The sequence below is a fragment of the Gymnoscopelus microlampas genome (genome assembly GCF_963454915.1).
Source record: "Gymnoscopelus microlampas genome assembly, chromosome: 3".
Taxonomy (NCBI): domain Eukaryota; kingdom Metazoa; phylum Chordata; class Actinopteri; order Myctophiformes; family Myctophidae; genus Gymnoscopelus; species Gymnoscopelus microlampas.
Window position 1 is genome coordinate 18,237,372 of NC_139940.1, and position 19,451 is coordinate 18,256,822.

General features: G+C 40.1%; 1 protein-coding gene across 5 annotated transcripts in view; it reads right to left on the reverse strand.

The window, feature by feature from the left end:
- Positions 1–10,118: 10,118 nt before the first annotated feature.
- The window catches only part of LOC311042043 (polycomb protein SCMH1), a 34,019-nt gene continuing 24,686 nt past the window's right edge, over positions 10,119–19,451 (reverse strand). For all 5 annotated transcript variants that reach the window (XM_084052568.1, XM_084052567.1, XM_084052565.1 and 2 more), the window contains 5 exons: positions 18,787–18,957; positions 16,666–16,791; positions 12,997–13,125; positions 12,290–12,423; positions 10,119–11,089 (listed from right to left, as the gene is read on the reverse strand). In XM_084052568.1, coding sequence (XP_083908694.1) covers positions 10,970–11,089; positions 12,290–12,423; positions 12,997–13,125; positions 16,666–16,791; positions 18,787–18,957 — 680 coding nt within the window. In that variant the 3' untranslated portion in view covers positions 10,119–10,969. The remainder of the gene's footprint in view (positions 11,090–12,289; positions 12,424–12,996; positions 13,126–16,665; positions 16,792–18,786; positions 18,958–19,451) is intronic.

Consider the following 19,451-nt stretch of genomic DNA (forward strand, 5'->3'; position numbering starts at 1 on the left):
GCAGTATACATGATCCAGAGGCCATGAGTTCAAATCCCATTGATGTCTTTCCTATGATTCTTTCCTTTGCAGACTGGCTTCCAGAAGATCAACTGAAAAGTACCAGGGAAGGCTGTACTTGTCAGCCATCTGTTAGCTCAATGGGTTGAGACGCAGTATTCATGATCCAGAGGCCATGAGTTCAAATCCCATTGATGTCTTTCCTATGATTCTTTCCTTTGCAGACTGGCTTCCAGAAGATCAACTGCAAAGTACCAGGAAGGCTGTACTTGTCAGCCATCTGTTAGCTCAATGGGTTGAGACGCAGTATTCATGATCCAGAGGCCATGAGTTCAAATCCCATTGATGTCTTTCCTATGATTCTTTCCTTGAGTGGGTTCGATTCCCACTCCGAGTCATGTTGGGGCAACGGATAAATTGACTGATATCCTTCGTGATGCTTCCCTTTGCAGAATAACTTCTAGAAAAACAAGTTAAAACCACCAGGAAACCTGTAACTCTCAGCCAACAGCATAGCTCAACTGGTAGAGCGTCTGTCCAATAACATGACTTGACTTGAGTGGGTTCGATTCCCACTTGAGTCAAGTGTCCCCGGTAACTTGGGGCAACGGACAAATTGACTGATATCCTTAGTGATGCTTCCCTTTGCAGACTAACTTCTAGAAAAACAAGTTAAAACCACCAGGAAACCTGTAACTCTCAGCCTACAGCATAGCTCAACTGGTAGAGCGTCTGTCCAATAACATGACTTGACTTGACTTGACTTGAGTGGGTTAGATTCCCACTCGAGTCAAGTGTCCCCGGTATCTTGGGGCAACGGATAAATTGACTGATATCCTTAGTGATGCTTCCCTTTGCAGACTAACTTCTAGAAAAACAAGTTAAAACCACCAGGAAACCTGTAACTCTCAGCCTACAGCATAGCTCAACTGGTAGAGCGTCTGTCCAATAACATGACTTGACTTGACTTGACTTGAGTGGGTTGGATTCCCACTCGAGTCAAGTGTCCCCGGTATCTTGGGGCAACGGATAAATTGACTGATATCCTTAGTGATGCTTCCCTTTGCAGACTAACTTCTAGAAAACAAGTTAAACCCACCAGGAAACCTGTAACTCTCAGCCAACAGCATAGCTCGACTGGTAGAGCGTCTGTCCAATAACATGACTTGACTTGACTTGGTTCACACTCTATCTATCTCAGTAACTGAGACCGAATTGGCCAGATTCGGTTTCAGTTACTAAGGTGGTGACTGGATTTGAACCAGCACACTCCTATAAGTTATTCTACGGATATCAGTCAATTTATCCGTTGCCCCAAGTTACCGGGGACACTTGACTCGAGTGGGAATCGAACCCACTCAAGTCAAGTCAAGTTATTGGACAGACGCTCTACCAGTTGAGCTATGCTGTTGGCTGAGAGTTACAGGTTTCCTGGTGGTTTTAACTTGTTTTTCTAGAAGTTATTCTGCAAAGGGAAGCATCACGAAGGATATCAGTCAATTTATCCGTTGCCCCAACATGACTCGGAGTGGGAATCGAACCCACTCAAGGAAAGAATCATAGGAAAGACATCAATGGGATTTGAACTCATGGCCTCTGGATCATGAATACTGCGTCTCAACCCATTGAGCTAACAGATGGCTGACAAGTACAGCCTTCCTGGTACTTTTCAGTTGATCTTCTGGAAGCCAGTCTGCAAAGGAAAGAATCATAGGAAAGACATCAATGGGATTTGAACTCATGGCCTCTGGATCATGAATACTGCGTCTCAACCCATTGAGCTAACAGATGGCTGACAAGTACAGCCTTCCTGGTACTTTTCAGTTGATCTTCTGGAAGCCAGTCTGCAAAGGAAAGAATCATAGGAAAGACATCAATGGGATTTGAACTCATGGCCTCTGGATCATGTATACTGCGTCTCAACCCATTGAGCTAACAGTTGGATGACAAATATAGCCTTCCTGGTAGTTTTCAGTTGATCTTCTGGAAGCCAGTCTGCAAAGGAAAGAATCATAGGAAAGACATCAATGGGATTTGAACTCATGGCCTCTGGATCATGAATACTGCGTCTCAACCCATTGAGCTAACAGATGGCTGACAAGTACAGCCTTCCTGGTGCTTTGACTTGAACAACAAACAAGACAAATAACTTAAAAAAAATGTGTTACAGCATAAATGTAAATCTTTTTCATGGGGGGCCCTGACACTACATCTTTTCACATTGGGGTCCACTGCCCAAATACATGTCAATTTGGGGGGTTGACAACAAAACGTTTCAGAACCACAGATTCCAAGGAAACAGCTGTAGGTGAATGGATAGAGTCACTGACTAGTGAGCCGCAGGTAACAGGTTCAAGCCTCAGCTACAGCAGCAAGTCAGGATGTCAAATCAAATAGGTATCATTAGGAGTGAAATGGTTGTGTTTCTTCACCCCAACTGCACATGACAGCAGTTTTATATCAGTTTACATGTACGTTATTTTCAGTTATGAAGACAAACCGCACAGACGTTCACTGTACTTTAGTACATTTTGTAAACTTATGACTCTGAGTAGAGTAAAATATCTATAAATCCTTAGTACATGTTATTATGTGCCCTATAGTAAAGTGAAGACAGTTCATCATTTACAACTGTCTGTTAATGTGACTTTCTCCTTACCTGTTGCAAACTACCTGGCTTTCATGAATGCAGATGCCAAACAATTACTAGAATTATCTTTCATGTTTAATATATGATTCGTAAGACATTCGTAATGAGTGTGTTGACCATTTGCTAACGTTATCATGGGCCTTGTTGTAAAGTGAAGACTATGCATTATTATTTCATGTTTAACAGTGATTAGTAAAACATGTGACATCAAAAAGTGGCAAAAGTAACGTTATATAGTATACAAGTATACAACAATTTATAAAGATATAAAATGTAGCAACTCTTGGCCACAGCACACACACTGACATTTAAACAAAGAAATTAATCACAACAGAATCACAGAGTAGCAGCTTGGAGCCTCTGCAGTCACCACCTCCCAGTGCAAGTTAGCTTTAGCTGCTAAGCTAAACTGCTAAGCATGGAGGACATTACTAGCCTACACATCAAAACAAACATTGTGGATACAAACAGCCACCATCAAAATACCCCCTAGTCATAATGCTACTTCATGTGTGTAAGATTAGCCATTTTATGTTACCTCGATCACCTGCAACAAGACAGTTAAAACACATAAAACATGAATTAGACATATTTCTGTCCAGTCTGCAACTGCATCACTGTTCACTTCCTCCCTAGTAGGCAGGTGCAGGTGTAATGCAGGTAATCAGTGTGTTGCCAGATTTTGCAAAAGAAACAAGCGGACAGGTCTATGAAAACAAGCCCAAAAGAAGCAACTAGGCTCAGGCTCATGATAACGTCTGCAAATGGTTTACATACTCTTTACGAATGTCTTACGCATCATTTGCTTAACATGAATGATAATTCTAGTAATTGTTTGGTGTCTGCATTCATGAAAGCCAGGTAGTTTGCAACAGGTAAGGAGAAAGTCCACATTAACAGACAGTCATAAATGATGAACTGTCTTCACTTTACTGTAGGGCACATAATAACATGTACAAAGGATTTATAGATATTTTAGGAATGTTTTACAAAGCATGTTAAACATGAACAAACACATTAACAGACAGTTGTAAATGATGAACTGTCTTCACTTTACTATAGGGCACATAATAACATGTACTAAGGATTTATAGATACTTTAGGAATGTTTAACAAAGCATATGTTAAACATGAAAAAGCTACCAATAGCTTGTATATATTATGTAACATCAGTTACAAATGATTTAATAATAATTTACAGATGTATTATACATGGCTTATTCATGAATAGTTACTAATACCTTTATAGATGATTTGTAACCGTAGTTATAAAGGTTTTAGTAATCATTTACGAATGTCAATAAACAGGTTGTTAATGATTTGTTAATAGTCTACAAACTGCTTATAAACGTTTATAAATGCTTTAGAATGGGTTGTTACAAATGATTTAATAATCTTTTACAGATGTATATAAATGGCTTATTCATGAATAGTTCACTACTTACTAATACTTTACAAATGATTTGTAACTGTAGTTATAAAGGTTTTAGTAATCATTTACAAATGTCAACAAACAGGTTGTTAATGATTTGTTAATAGTCTACAAACTACTTATAAACGTTTATAAATGCTTTATAACGGGTCATTATTGTAAAGTGCTACCAATTTTTTTTCCGTTTCGGTAGTGACACAATGGTGTCACTACCGAAACGGAAAAAAAAATGTTCCCCCAAAAACCTGTTAGGAGTACGTTTCAGGCAATTTAAAGTTGATTGGTAGTGACTTTTTTTTGGTCCCTAACATTCATCGAGCTCTGGACTTAGTAATTTTTTTTCCGTTTCGGTAGTGACACAATGGTGTCACTATCGAAACGGGAAAAAAAAATTCCCCCAAAAACCTGTTAGGAGTACGTTTCAGGCAATTTAAAGTTGATTGGTAGTGACTTTTTTTTTGGTCCCTAACATTCATCGAGCTCTGGACTTAGTAATTTTTTTTTCGTTTCGGTAGTGACACCATTGTGTCACTACCGAAACGGAAAAAAAAATCTAACAGGAATTCTAACGGAAAAAAAATCCTAACAGGTTTTTGGGGGAACACATTTTTTTTTGGCCTCCACACTTAGTGATTTTTTCGGATTTAACTTCGTTTCGGTAGTGACACAATGGTGTCACTACTGAAACGAAAAAAAAATTACTAAGTCCAGAGCTCGATGAATGTTAGGGACCAAAAAAAAAGTCACTACCAATCAACTTTAAATTGCCTGAAACGTACTCCTAACAGGTTTTTGGGGGAACAAATTTTTTTTTGGCCTCCACACTTAGTGATTTTTTCGGATTTAACTTTCGTTTCGGTAGTGACAAACTTTCTTTTCGGTAGTGGCACAATGGTGAAAAAATAAGATTTACTAAGTCCAGAGCTCGATGAATGTTAGGGACCAAAAAAAGTCACTACAAAGTACTACCAATCAACTCTAAATTACCTGAAACGTACTCCTAACAGGTTTTTGGGGGGACGATTTTGGCCTCCACACACTCCACACTCTTGCACCTTTATCTAATCTTATCTAATCTTTTAGTGAACAACACGCAAGTGAACAAAGTTAGTAAGAGTCACTGAGGTGCAGTGGTTAAGATACAGGGCTTACAACCAGAATGTTCCCAGTTCAAATCCAACTTGGACATTTTTCCAACTTTTACTTGACTCTTGCACCTTCAAATCCCACACATGCTGATTTGCCATTCCCAGGATTTGATTTCCAGGATTTGAGTCTTGAGTCCCAAGACTCAAGACCCAAAGCCAAAAGAGTCCCGCGGAGACATCAAATTTCCCGCGGAGACATCAAATTTCTCTTTTGGGCCTTGAGTCCCAAGACTCAAGGCCCAAAAGAGAAATTTGATGTCTCCGCGGGAGTCATTGGTTCGACTCAAGACCCAAAAGAAGGTGAACTGACTGTAATGATTCAAAATGTCATATATAGAATAGAAACCCCATTCAAACTTTAAAATGTTCATACTAATATGGACATGTTTGCCTGAAAAGGAATCTTTGAAATGTTTTATAGTTTTAGAATTGTACTCCTTTAAAAGTTCAGAGATTTATAATGGAGGTCGATGGAAGATTTTGGGACCTCAAAAAAAGACTTTCACCTAGAAACTACATTCACAGTTAAAAAATTCCACCTTACTGTGGGCATGCATCCTTGAGATGTTTTACTTTTAAATGATTTGTAGTTTTTGAAATATTTAACTTTCACTGAAGAATGTGCAAGTGCACAGCATAAGTATGAACCATTGTGGTGCAGTGGTTTAGATACAGGGCTTGCAACCAGAAGGATCCTGGTTCAAATCCAGCCAGATCTTTTTTCCAACTTTTACCTGGGGCTTTTACCTTTATCTAATCTTTCAGTGAATAGCACGCAAGTGAACATGATAAGTAAGAACCACTGTGTCAATCTCAAGCATACCTGTCCACAGTAAGGTGGAATTTTTTAATTGTGAATCGAGTTTTTAGGTTAAAGTAGCCACCCCCCTGACAAAAACGCCATGTGTTTATGTTTGGAACACAGTTCTTATATGACGTGATCTAAGATTCCCAAATGGGGATTTCAACACAAAAAATAAAGCCACGAACCCTGGAACAGCGCCCTCTACTGGCAGTGACTTCAGACTTTGGTGCTCTATATCCATTGCCATTGACAATGCATTGGGCGCTTAAAGTTAAATATCTCAAAAACTACAAAACATTTCAAAGTAAAAAGTTCAAGCATTTGTGTCCACAGTAAGATGAATTATAAAATGTGTGAATGGAGTTTCTAGGTGAAAGCGTTGTTTGAGGTGCCAAAACTTTTAAAGGAGTACATTTCTAAACCTATGAAACATTTCAAAGATTAGTTTTCAGGCAAACATTGTTCACAGTAAGATGAACATTTTAAAGTTTGAAGGGGGTTTCTAGGCGTAAGTATGTAGGACTAGTAGCCTGCCAAAGTTTGTACCTTTTACCCTGAAATCTATAAAAGCAGTGATGGTCAATGGCAAAATGGACAAGAGTTTCGAAGTGAAAGTGTTTTTTTGAGGTCCCAAAGTCTTCCATCGGCCTCCATTATAAATCTCTGAACATTTTAAAGTTTGAATGGGGGTTCTAGGCGTAAGTATGTAGGACTAGTAGCCTACCAAAGTTTGTACTTTTTTCTCTTTAAATGTCCATTTCATGAAATCCTTATCCATTGGTTTACACACAGTGGTAATCTATGAAGGTAAAGTGGAATTATGAAATTACCTTCAGAATAATTTGAAAATATGCCACATGCATAAATTGCCACATGGTTTTCAAGTTTAAATTGCAACACCCCTTGTCTGTACTTGTGAAACGGGCTACGTGTCGCCTTTCCGACATGTCGCCTTTCCGACGTTAACGAACCCTATACCTAACCCTAACCGCACGCGGAAGCCACTAGTCGGAGTAGTGAGATGTCGGAATGGAAGGCGGTTACCGTGAAACGTCACCAGTCGCAGCCCAAGTATTATCCCAATTGATATGTCTGCATCTAGCCAAGTACAGTCCAAATGCCTGGATATGAACTTGATCCACTCACTTTATCGAGGATGCACTGGGATGTGACATTGTGTGATCGTGGGGCGGCCAAATCCTAGATTTCGTTTTGCACCAACCAGCAGCAATGGCAGGCGAAAACCCATAATACATTTTCAAAATATTACTTGTGTCATGAAATGTAGTTTTAAGATTTCTTTAGGCTCAAATGTAATAATTGAAATGTAAAATCTATCGTGATAGAGCCTACTTGAAAATGTGCTCTGGCATTTTCTGAGATGTTTTCCACTGTTTTCACTGAAACACTCATGTGACCTCAAGTACAATTCCGCCTCAAATGAGAAAGATGTGTTCTCTGCTCTCATGAACATAAGAGAACATTCTTCCAAAGTTAACTTGAGGAGAACATTCTTCCCATGGACCCAAGTCTGTGTGTATACTGGTATTGAGAAATTACCATGATTTTCCACACACCTTACAAAATGAGGCAATGACATCACATGCCAGACTGAGACAGTCAAAATGTTGTAAGCGAGGCAAATGAGGCAGCAATGTTGACTTAATACAATGAACCAAACCTGACCATAGAATGTGGAAACATCTTCGCAATTTAAAAACCATTGAATAGCAAAAATCTGAAAGACAAGCTTGGTCCAGATATGAGCGCCAATGTGGTGCAGATTTCTCAATCTTTGTAGGAGCAGCGAAAAAACGGATTTGGAAACAATTAAAAATGGCGGAGACGCTATCCAGGTACTATGGGCATGGCTTATCTAAGAGAATGTGACGTCACACCGTTGAAAGTCATTGTGAGGCAACCTCACAAGATGGCACCACCTGTCCATTGAACTCAATGGCTGGGGGGGCCATGTTGTGTTCTGCTGCACTTTCTTGTATTAGGACAGATTTGTCTTGACCATAGATCGTCGTATACTGCACTGGCTGCTGCTGTTTATTGGAGTGATGCGTCAGCCGTCATATGCCACACAAAGTGTGTATATGTATATTGAGGCAGGAGGTATATCCACTATTAAAATAATCACTAGTCGCTGAATTTTAACCATTTTCAAGCAGTTTTGGTTCCCCAACCCAAGCCAAAATGTAAATTTGCTCGTTATAGTGCCACTATGAGGCCAATTGAGGTGAATTTCGTAACCTGATTAGCGGCTGAGACAATGAGGACAATAACAATAGGGTTAGCACCTGCGGTGCCTCGACTACTAATACAATGTATTATCATTCTTAGCAATATGCATAGATACACACCATCACATATTCCCCAATCACAGGCAGAATCTCATCTAAGTTTCTTTATGCAAACACACATAACCAACATGTATACAGAGACATGCATGCATGCACGCACACAGTCATACACACCCGTATCTGTTGCAACATCAGCAGGTCAGTGATTTCACCCCTCTGATGCGTTTTCCTGTTTCACTTGGAGGATGTGGTTACATTTACTGTATCACAGGCTGCGTCCTTCTCATTCAAGCCGTTTTGAAACGGCTGCTGCAAATTGTCGCCCACGAGCCTAATAGCCCACTCGTGTAGGCTACTGACTCATTAACGGTAACATCTAATGGAAACAGGTTGAACAGTTTGAAAAATCACACCCGTGTGGGTCCACAACATAACATTACCAGTGATTAAGATGCATAAAAAGAACAGTCCTCCTCAGATGATATGAAAAATATGACTGAGATTTTGTTGCTGAGGTCAACAGATGGAGAGAGGGGGGGGGGGGGGGGGTAGGGGGCGATGGCGGTACACTCATGGCAGGGCATGTGAGTGCATCCCAAGTAGAGGCTGAGCAAGGAGACATGCTCAAGGACAAGTTTAACGAGGCTGCACTGCCCTCTGCTGATGAACTGCTGTAAATGGAACAGAATTGCATTTCTGAATTTCTGTTAAACTCCGTGTCGGCCGAGGTTGTAATAGTTATATCATTGTCCGAAGGTATATTCTGCAATTACACTGATGTGAGTTGTGTGTGAACAAGTACTTGGTTATAAGACATATATGTCAAGTGTTTCATTGTTCTGCGTTAGGCTGACACTACTTCACAAGCAAAAGCAACCCTTAGCAAAACGCAGTTTATTAAAGTAGTTAAAAATGAGACAGTATACTTTAAGTTGACTTTTAATATACTCAACAGATATATACTTAAAACTAGTATACTGGGCTTATACTGAAAAGTATACAGAAAAGTCTAAGTATACTAATTAGACTACCAAGTACTATAATTCTAAGGCTTATACTTATACTCCCTGAAACGTATACTGAAAAGTATAAAGAAAAGTTTAAGGCTTATACTTATACTTCCTGAGACTAGTATAGTTAGGTATACTTGTCTTATACTGAAAAGTATAAAGAAAAGTCTAAGGCTTATACTCAGCTGAGACTAGTATACTTAAGTATACTTGGCTTATACTGAAAAGTATAAAGAAAAGTCTAAGGCTTATACTTATACTTCCTGAGACTAGTATACTTAAGTATACTTGTCTTATACTGAAAAGTATAAGACAATTGTTATTAGTATACTTACAATACTTATACTTATACTCAAGTATACTTAATAAAATGAACTCAATAAAAGTATACTATTTTTTTGCTAAGGGAAATTCTATGTACCCGATACAGTACTACAGTAAAGTGCTCCTGATTATGAACTGATACTGCCATTACCACAGCCTGTTTTTGTTTTCTTTTTTTAATTTAACATTTAAAACCATTTGTTTTGAATCAGTTCATAAGACTACGGCCTACCGGAGTGATACTGGATGTGATTCAAGCTTCTGTTCAGCAGTCACCATCATGATGCATTCACTACTATCTTGAAGACATGCAGCTGAAACATGTTGATGAGGAACATGCATGGAGAGAAACGTGCATTATTTTCCACCTGGTTCCATAAAACAAGCACACTTTCAGCAGTGAGTAAAATATCTAATTAGTAAATAATGCCATGTTTAGTTCTCATATATTTATTGAACATTGTTGAGTATGATACCGCTCTTGTATTAACTCTAATAATATAGTATAAAAAATTAAAAAAGTACAAATAACAACAAAGACGGGACAAGGCATTGTAAACAACATCCAGAACAAGATAAAAGAAACAGCTTTCATCATGGCAGTATTTTCTGAATAAATGATTTTTTTTCTGTCATAAAACATGAATTATTTTTTTTACTCTGTATTTTATAGTGTCATCATTGCAAAAAAAACATGCCTCCAAATGAGACGTCAGTCAGAAACATTCCCAGCATCTGGGAGCAACTTAGTGTTTTTCTTTTTCCTTCTTACAGTATTCCATATCAACACAAAACGCTGAAAAAGGCCCCCCAAAAAATGCAAGTCCGTATTTTCAGAGGGTACAAAAACATGAAACGTACAGAGTAAAAGTAACATACTCAAAGCGGGCCCGGAAAATAGCCTCTTATTAGTTTATATGACCATGTCCGACTCTCTTCTGAGTCGCTAACGGAGAAAAAAAGAAGTTGAATTAAGATGAAAGAGAGGAAGATGGGCAATTCTGCAAAACATCCCATGCTGCCTTAGGCCAGGATTGTGCCGCAAAAAAAAAAGAAAAGAGAAAAACATTCCTCATTGGATGAGGCCAGGACAAGGGGCTGCCAAGTGGCTGGGTTAACCCCGTAGTACCAGACATGGTCGTCTGACGGCATCTGCTACATGTGATGGTCAGCATATGTCCAATATGCAGTGCGTTATATTAACTGGATTTGGAAATGGCATTAAGTGGGTAGGAGGAGGAAGGTGGTGGGGGGGGGGACAAGTCCTTCAAGGAGGAGCTAACTGACGGCGTTAAGGTCGTTTGAGTTTGTCGATGTGGAAGGTGAGTTTGAGGGCAGGGCCGAGTTTCAATCCCATGTATTTCATCATCATGTCACTCCGCAGCAACAGCAGGGCTTTGCCGTCAATCTCCTGCAACAGACGGCAGGGAGGAGTTTAAGCAGAAAGAAAGATTATGGTACCGAGCATCAATCTCTGCCAATCTTATGGCACTTTCCCACAGCATGGTACCAGCTAAACCTGATTTACCTTTCTTGGTTTTCCATTAGGCCAAAGTACCTGGGACTTTGGCTGAGGCGACACCCAAACATAAAACACTGCAGACCACTAATTGGGCAGACAGAATCATCACTGTTGTGTTTATATGTCACAATGGACTCCCCTATACTGCATGGAAGCACCTGAATACTGTTAATAAACATTTAAACTGTGAAATTAATCACTATTGAGCAACTGCATGGCCTATTTGTCACCTAAAATGTTATCATAAACTGTCTTGTTGGACAGTACAGGGGAAATAGATAGTTTCCAGATTGCATTGGTGCTAGCATTGGCTTTTAAGTCCCATCTGCAGTGGAAAATGAAGTAAAGCGATAGTCAAGTTGAGCTGGTGCCATGCAATGGACTGTGCAAAGTAAACCTGACGATCAGAAGTGCTACGTGAAATCTGGAGTCCAAAATAATTAAAGTGATCCTATTGCTGCGGATATGCGAGTCATTTTATCTGCAGACTTTCGTAATCAAAACTCTACAAAAATTCATCAAACGACAGATCTAGTTTGGGAAACAAAACCTTAACTAAACATGAATCCTAGCGTCCTTATTCTGGGGGCAAACATTCGGCGAAGAGATTTGATGTAGAGGGGGGAAAAGGAGCGGACCAAGTACAAGAGCCCTGCAGGGACCACGGTCAACGGCATGTACGTACATAGGGTATAAGTGGTTAACCAATTAAGACCTGGGACGCATCTGTGTTCATTTTTCATAGCGCGGCACTCGGTGCCGCGCTATGAGCTTGTATATCTGTTATTTTTGAAAAATCTTGAACATGTGTGCAAATCTTTGAATATATATTGTTTTAAAGCGAACATTTTTAACTCAAATCTTTGCTTCTGGGGGGTCCCTGGAACTAAATATTTTGAGATGGTGGTCCGCGGCCAAATACATGTACATTTTGGGGGTCCTTGACATGAAAAAGTTTGAGAACCACTGATATAGCAACATAGTTTTTTTTTTTTTAAAGATAGGATTTAGAAGACATTTTGTAGAATCGGAACCTCAGGCCTTAAAGGGTTAACTCTAAATGTCTGTATGAGGGGCTGATATACGCACGTGTTTCCTGAAGAGGTCGGCATGCGGGGCCAACACTGGGTCAATGTCTCTGATGTACTGCATGACGTCCTCCACGGTCCACAGGTTTGGGTCTTGACTGCTGGGTCTGGGGCTCTCCCGGAAACTGCCTGAGCCTGGACAAAAAGGGGGGGGGGGGTCGCTGTTACTATGGCTCCGTGGCTAAATGTCAAATACTTCAAATGCTCATTTAGTATTTTTTTATAGGGCTGCAAAGTGTTTCTATAATCTCTTTGCCAAAAAAAAGAAAGAAAGAAAAAAGACAAGAACCAGAAACTTGTATCCACTGTATCCACAGTTATGGTTGTAGGTTTTCCTTTTGTAGTATCTCATTGTTGACAGTGTTGATTTCGTTGACTAAAACTATGACAAAAAATGTACGTCGACTACCTTTTTTTATGTTTGGTTGCGTTTGGGTGTTGCGCTCTGAAAATAGCAGATCTACAAGCTCACAACGAGTCGCAGCGCGACTCGTTGTGAGCTTGTAGATCGGCTATTTTCAGAGTGCAACCAAATGTAAATGTAAAATCAGCCGTTACGACGCCATCAAGGCACCGCCAGAATACATTTCGATAAAGGGTGTATCTCATCTATGTCAGCATCTCTAGCAGTAAGTGAGCATTAATGCACATGGCGAGCACTGGGCCAATATAACCTGTGAAGCTGCTCTTCCCCACTCAACTCTTTACCTGTGGAGTTGAGATGCAGCAGCTTGGAGGGGGAGCGCAGGCCAAGGGGCTGTCCTGTGGAGCGGGGAGACAGGGGGCTCTTCTTTAAGTGCTCTGACCCGCCCACGCCGTTCTCCAGATACGACTCACCTGGAGGAAATATGGAAGAAAGAATTAGAAGACGGAGAGATCAGAGAGTGGTGATGGGTTGTTCATGATGTATTCGTTCAAAAGAACTAGATCATTGCCGTGAATAGGAACAAACTAGTTCACTTCCTGAAACGGTTACGTTCACGCTTTCCTTCATGGCCCCCGTCCCCTCCCCCCCGTACACAGGACGGGAGGGCGGGCTGTTCCCGCGACAGACAGACAGCCAGCGGTGCGGTTGAGTTGTTTTTCACAAGAAAATAGCGCACCGAGTGCCATGCTATGAGCTTGTAGATCTGCTATTTTTTGAAAAATCGTAAACATTTGTAACTCAAATTCTTGCTTCGATCTGGGGGTCCCTGGAACAAAATATTTTGAGATGGGGGTCCGCAGCCTCAGGTCTTAATGGCTTAACGTTCATTTTAATTATGTTTTAAAGATGAAAATGGCAGCAGCAGTTAACAAGTACCTACTCTGACCGATCATAAACTAATTGATATCAAAGCGCTGTATGACATCAAAACCACCACCAGTATGTGACAGCACACATACCATGTTAATATCGATGCTATGGAAGAACAAACACACAGTTTATTGACAAACTAGCCAACCGGTGATCTTCTGATTCCCATGCTGGCCTCTCTACCAACTGAGCCACTGCCATCCAACAGATGGAGATCAGAATGGGACACTGAACTCAGTCTGGCGCCCTCCAGTGGAGGGAACAGGGATATAAACTGGTGGTGCCTTAGTAGCACAAAGTCAGCATCACAGTGTGACAGTCGAACGAACGCACAAACCAAAAAACAGACAGAGACCCTCCACTATTGTGTTGGGGGACAGGAAGGCAGGACGATATCATGATATCATGGTTCTCCTTTCAAATTCAGCAATATCCAATCAGAAATAAACATAAAATGCGGCCTATTTTTAAGCCAGTATAAGAGTAGTCTATTCAGGGTAGAATATCCCATTCTATGAGAACAATAATTATTATTATTACGAAGTGTTTTTGTAAATAGGTGTATTAGTCTTTAGTAAAGTAACATTGTTTGTTCATGTTAGTGTTTTTGTATCAATATTTTCCACGTATAACTTTTTTTCATCTTGCAATGATAACTACAATCTGCTAGTTCATTTTTAAATTAAACTAAATCGAGATATTATGATTAATCAATATATTATGATTTCAGTATGGTCAAAGGAAAGGAAGTGCATCTATGAACATTTAACTGATTCATAGTGACAGTGATGGTAACCGAGCTACTGAAAGGTATAGAGATGATCAGAGATGTAAATAACATTACCTATATTAACAACTTCTAGTTTAGGACAGCATGGCTCCATTCTGGCACATGGGTGTACGAACCACAAGTCAAACAAGTCAGACAAAATGTTCTTCTTACAAATACAGAAGAAACCATTATTTATCGTTCGCTAAACCTAGCACTTAAATGACAGTCTAATTAATTTGAGTTCATTCAATTGTGTGCCATCGATCATTTTTATTTCAGTGACTATTCAAATGTCGGATATCCCATTTTGGATCTAAGCTCCAATTAACTTAATTAAAATCTAAGGAAATTGACCTATGAATAAACGATTAACCCACACTGATAAGGTTAATGTCATTTTCACCAATGACAATAGCTCCTAATAGTTATCTCTAAGACCCTACTAGACTTCGTCAGACACTCCTGAACAGGCAATAATTAGGTGTGCTGTGGAATGAAGTGGCTCGCGTAAGCATGGCACAGAATTGGAAGAGTTAAGAGCCTCTGATATGGAAGACACAAAACTCCTAAGTCCTATTTAATGAGAAATAAGATTTCATCCCAAACCACTCTCAAGAAAGGCTTGATTTACTGAACTAGTAGAACAGAATGAAATGGAGGAGAGTGTGGAGTAACTTACAGTCTTTCCAATAACATGCACTAGATTAACTGAATCATCATGTGACTCGAGGGTGTCATTCATCCTTTGAATTATGTTCTGAGAAGCTGGATATAATAGACATCCCTTCATGCTGGCCTGGTATTTATTGTTATGAGTACAGCTTATGACTATGACGTACTGTAAGGTGAGCAGAATTCCGCTAAATGGGGGTGTCTGAGCCGAGGTATGAGTGACAAACAGCCTTGTAAATAAGCGTCTTGTTGTCCGGCAAGAGCTCCAGGATGCTCAACCCAGCAGCTGTGACCAGCAGGAGAGCTCACAGGCAGGGTTGAAGTACAAACACTCAATGTCCATCTCTGACAGCCTTTTTTTATAATCAATCTATACATTTTAGGTAAGAAATATGCAATGCGGTTGTTCAATATTGATTAATTTCAAATCTACACACATGCTAGTTTAAAACTTTTTTATCAATATTCAGTTCTTTGTTTCCGTACAGTAGACTGTTTAGTGTGTACGCCTCGTCCACCCCTATTTCAGACCACAGCGCATTTCTGGTTGGCTGCAGCTCTGTCTTGCTGCACTGTGGCAGCGGAAAAGTTGTCATTTTCTCAACCGCCTCCTACCACAGTGAATTCAGCTTGAGGATGGTCTGGTGGTCATGCAATAAACTTCTATCTTAGAAATACTCAAGTGTCACCGACTACGTTTGACTCAACATCCTGACCGTTCCAGAATTCCTCGACAAGAGTAAAACAGAAGAGATCTACAATTTGCATTGCCAAGAATCCCAGTAGTCGTGAGTTAACAGTACAGAGCACACCAGTGATTATATGAAGTTAACAGCTTATGGCTGTGCAATTCACTGAAAATATATATAAAACTAGAAAATGTGCTCCTCGGAGCACAGGTCTCCGCCAGTACTGTTCCTGATTAATCCTGTCTTACCTCACTTCAAAAGATATAAATGATACACCTATTTATAGAACTCTATTTCATCATGCGTCTCGCTAGCCAATCAAAGCACACCCTTTCAACATATTGTCACGTGTCACGTGAAGCTTGACCAATGTTAGCTTGGTGGACACACGGAAGGACGAGAACGAAAACATAGACTCCTGGCGGAGACAAAAAACGATATGTAGAACCAATAACCGACTTAATCTTGCTCATGTAGATTCATCGAACAATCAAGAAGCAATTTTTTCGTCTTTTCTTTCTTATAAATATCAACGAATCGACAAACAATTTCTAAGTAGACTTTTTTTAATCAACTACATTGAATAGTCTGATTAACCACCTAACCTGGTATTATCCTTCATTTGTACAATGGAGGTGTAAAACAAAGCGAAAATAGCCAATCTACAAGCTCACAACAGGTTGCATTGCGACGTGTTGTGAGCTTGTAGATCTGCTATTTTCACTTTTTTAAATATAATCGTTCATCAATCGTAAAAATTGAGGGAAAAGTTTGAAATAATGGTGATAGTGATTCGAAGCCTTATGGCCCAGCCAGCCCTATCATCCACAGCAGTGTTGTACCTTCAGTGGAGTGGAGGTGGGTTTTGGGTAGTTTGTGGGGCAGGGGGCTGTACCTTCAGTGGAGTGGTGGTGGGTTTTGGGTAGTTTGTGGGCAGGGGGCTGTACCTTCAGTGGAGTGGTGGTGGGTTTTGGGTAGTTTGTGGGGCAGGGGGCTGCTGTAGGAGTCCTGCAGGAAGCGCTTGGTACCTCGGCCCGGTCCTGTGGTCAGACCGTCTCCAAAGCCTCTCCTCTCTATGAGCGACACATACAGGAGGACAAGAAAAGAGTCCAATTAGCACAGGCGGAGTAGGAGAATGACATAAGATTGAGTAGGACTTTAGTAGCAAGACGGAAGAAGGGGAAAAAAAACAATTAAGCCAAATTGTATTGTATTAAAATGGTATTAATCCATTTAGACCTGTTGTACACAAGATCTTTGACAATGACAAATAAACCTTGATGATTGGTTGATGATGATGATGATTGTAGCCCATACGTTGCTATACATATAGTTGTTGCTATACATCAGTGGTTCTCAAACTTTTTCATGTCAAGGACCCCCAAATTGACACTTATTAGGCCGCGGACCCCCATTTTAAAAGATAAGCCAGGGACCCCAATAAGAGAAGGTTTATACGGCTTTCTAGCAGTGATTCTCAACCATTTTAATGACAAGGACCCCCAGTTTGACATGTATTAGGCTACGGACCCCCATTTAATGGCATTTATACCTCTGGGACCCGAATTTATATTATAAAATCAATGTTAATTTAACTCTGAGAGTGTACAAATGGAACCATTTTTTTTTTAGTACGAATTTGAAAGTTTTCAGAAAACTTTTTAGACTCGGCCTTAGGTCTAAATGGATTGAACAGCATGGAATCCAGCATGGAATAAACTCCCTTACACTTAACACATTGACTGCCAGAGTTTATTCCAAATTTACCCCCTTGGCTGCCAGCGATTTGCGTGTTTTTTTGTTTTCTCTATTTTCTGCATTTAAATGCATTTAAGTTTCTCAGGCCATGGTTTTGAACACATACGACGATCGACCAGCAGAGCGCAGCAAAATGACACCCTCGATGACTCGCTGACTCGCCCCCCCCCTCCCTCCAGGCTCAAACAGTCAAAACAACATGAACCGGATGTGATTGTCTTCGACAATCTCTGATCGGCTTGTGATACGATGTGATACACGACGACGATGCCTGATCGTCACCCGGACCAAAGAAAATAAAAGGGGAGCTTTCCCTTTGTATTTTATAGCGTGTCCAAAAAAGGGGTTTTCTCTATTCTGGACGAAAATGACCGGAGAAAAACGATGTGACCCGGAAACGAATTTTTTTTTTTTACATCCGGCTTCGGGTGAGTGTGACGTAGGCGGAAAACGAAAGTGATGATGAAAAGTAAACAGACCCGCGCGATCACAGATGAAACCAATGAAAATACCTAATATCGAGATAACTCGATCTAGGCAGTCGAGCGCTGGATTACTATTATCGAGTTAACTCGATCTAGGCAGTCGATGTGTTAACTCACTGAGTGCCATTAACGTGTTTCACGTGTTTTTACCGCTATGGCGCTGGGTGCCATTAACGTGTTTGACGTGTTTTCGAAAAATTAGCATAAAAATTAAAAAAAAAAAAAAAAATCTGAAATAATTCTGGCAATCCTGGCACTCAATGAGTTAAGACAGGCAGTCTCTGTCGATAGCTTTAAAGCACAGCTCATGACCTACTTCTTCAGTCTTACTTTTAGCTGATTTTTTTGTTGATTTTTAAATCTCTGTGTTGTTATCCATGTCCTCACTGTATTGCCTGATTCACTGCCTTTTGCTATTATTTTAATGTTGTTTTATGCTTTTGCTTTTCTTTTTTTTTTGCTTTATTGTTAAATTAGTTGTAACTGTAATTGTATTCTTGCTCTGTAAAGCACTTTGAGCTGCATTTCATGTCATGAAAGGTGCTATACAAATAAAGTTTATTATTATTAAATGGGTTAAAATATAGCGGAAATAACCTAAAAATAACCTAATCTAAGAGGCTCACATATGTGAGCCCATAGATCTAATTTTCACTACTTTTTTGTGGAGTCTGGAGTCTCATATGGCACCGGCGCAGAAAAAGGACAGTCATTTAGTATTGTAAAACAAAATGCCAGACGCAAGAGGGTTGAATACTCATTTGTTAATCGTACTTGAGGCAAAAGTTTGATTTGCAGTCATTATGGCCCAGAGAGCCCCCCCACCTGTGTTGTACGTGTGGCTTTCGTAGTGCAGGCCCCCTCTGGCCACAGGCTGGCTGCCAAACAGAGGGTCACAGTGGAGGTTGTGACAGAGCTTCTCCAGGAAGCGCAGGACGTACGTGACACTGCTGACCGTGGGCAGCGTCAACGTGTGCTGTTGTTGCTCAAAGAAGGCTGGAGGAGGGGACACACACAAACATACACACGTTTACTAAACATAAGTGTTTTGTATTTGTTGATGACATTGTATTATCGTGTTATTTTTTCATGCTATGTTGATGAATTGAATACATAGGACCACAATGGAAAACAAGTCCCTGGGACATTTTTGTGTTATCCTTTTAGCCTTAAATGTCTGACTGTACCTCGTGCTGCTAATTCAATAATAATAAAAAACTGTCAGAGTACAATTACACAAAGATATAAACACAAAACTTTATAAACACATAGGGGTACTGTGTATTTCTACTGTGCCAGGGGTTTTCAACCGGCATAGTGGTCCACTGGTGGTCCGCGGAGGTATTGCAGGTGGTCCCTGGCCATGCATTTAAAAAAAAAAAAAAAAGTGTGTGTAGTGTGTGTATGATATGGAATGTGAGTTTACCATAATCACAGTAATCCTTAATCATATTCCATCATATTCAAACAAAATCACTGTATTTTATTAG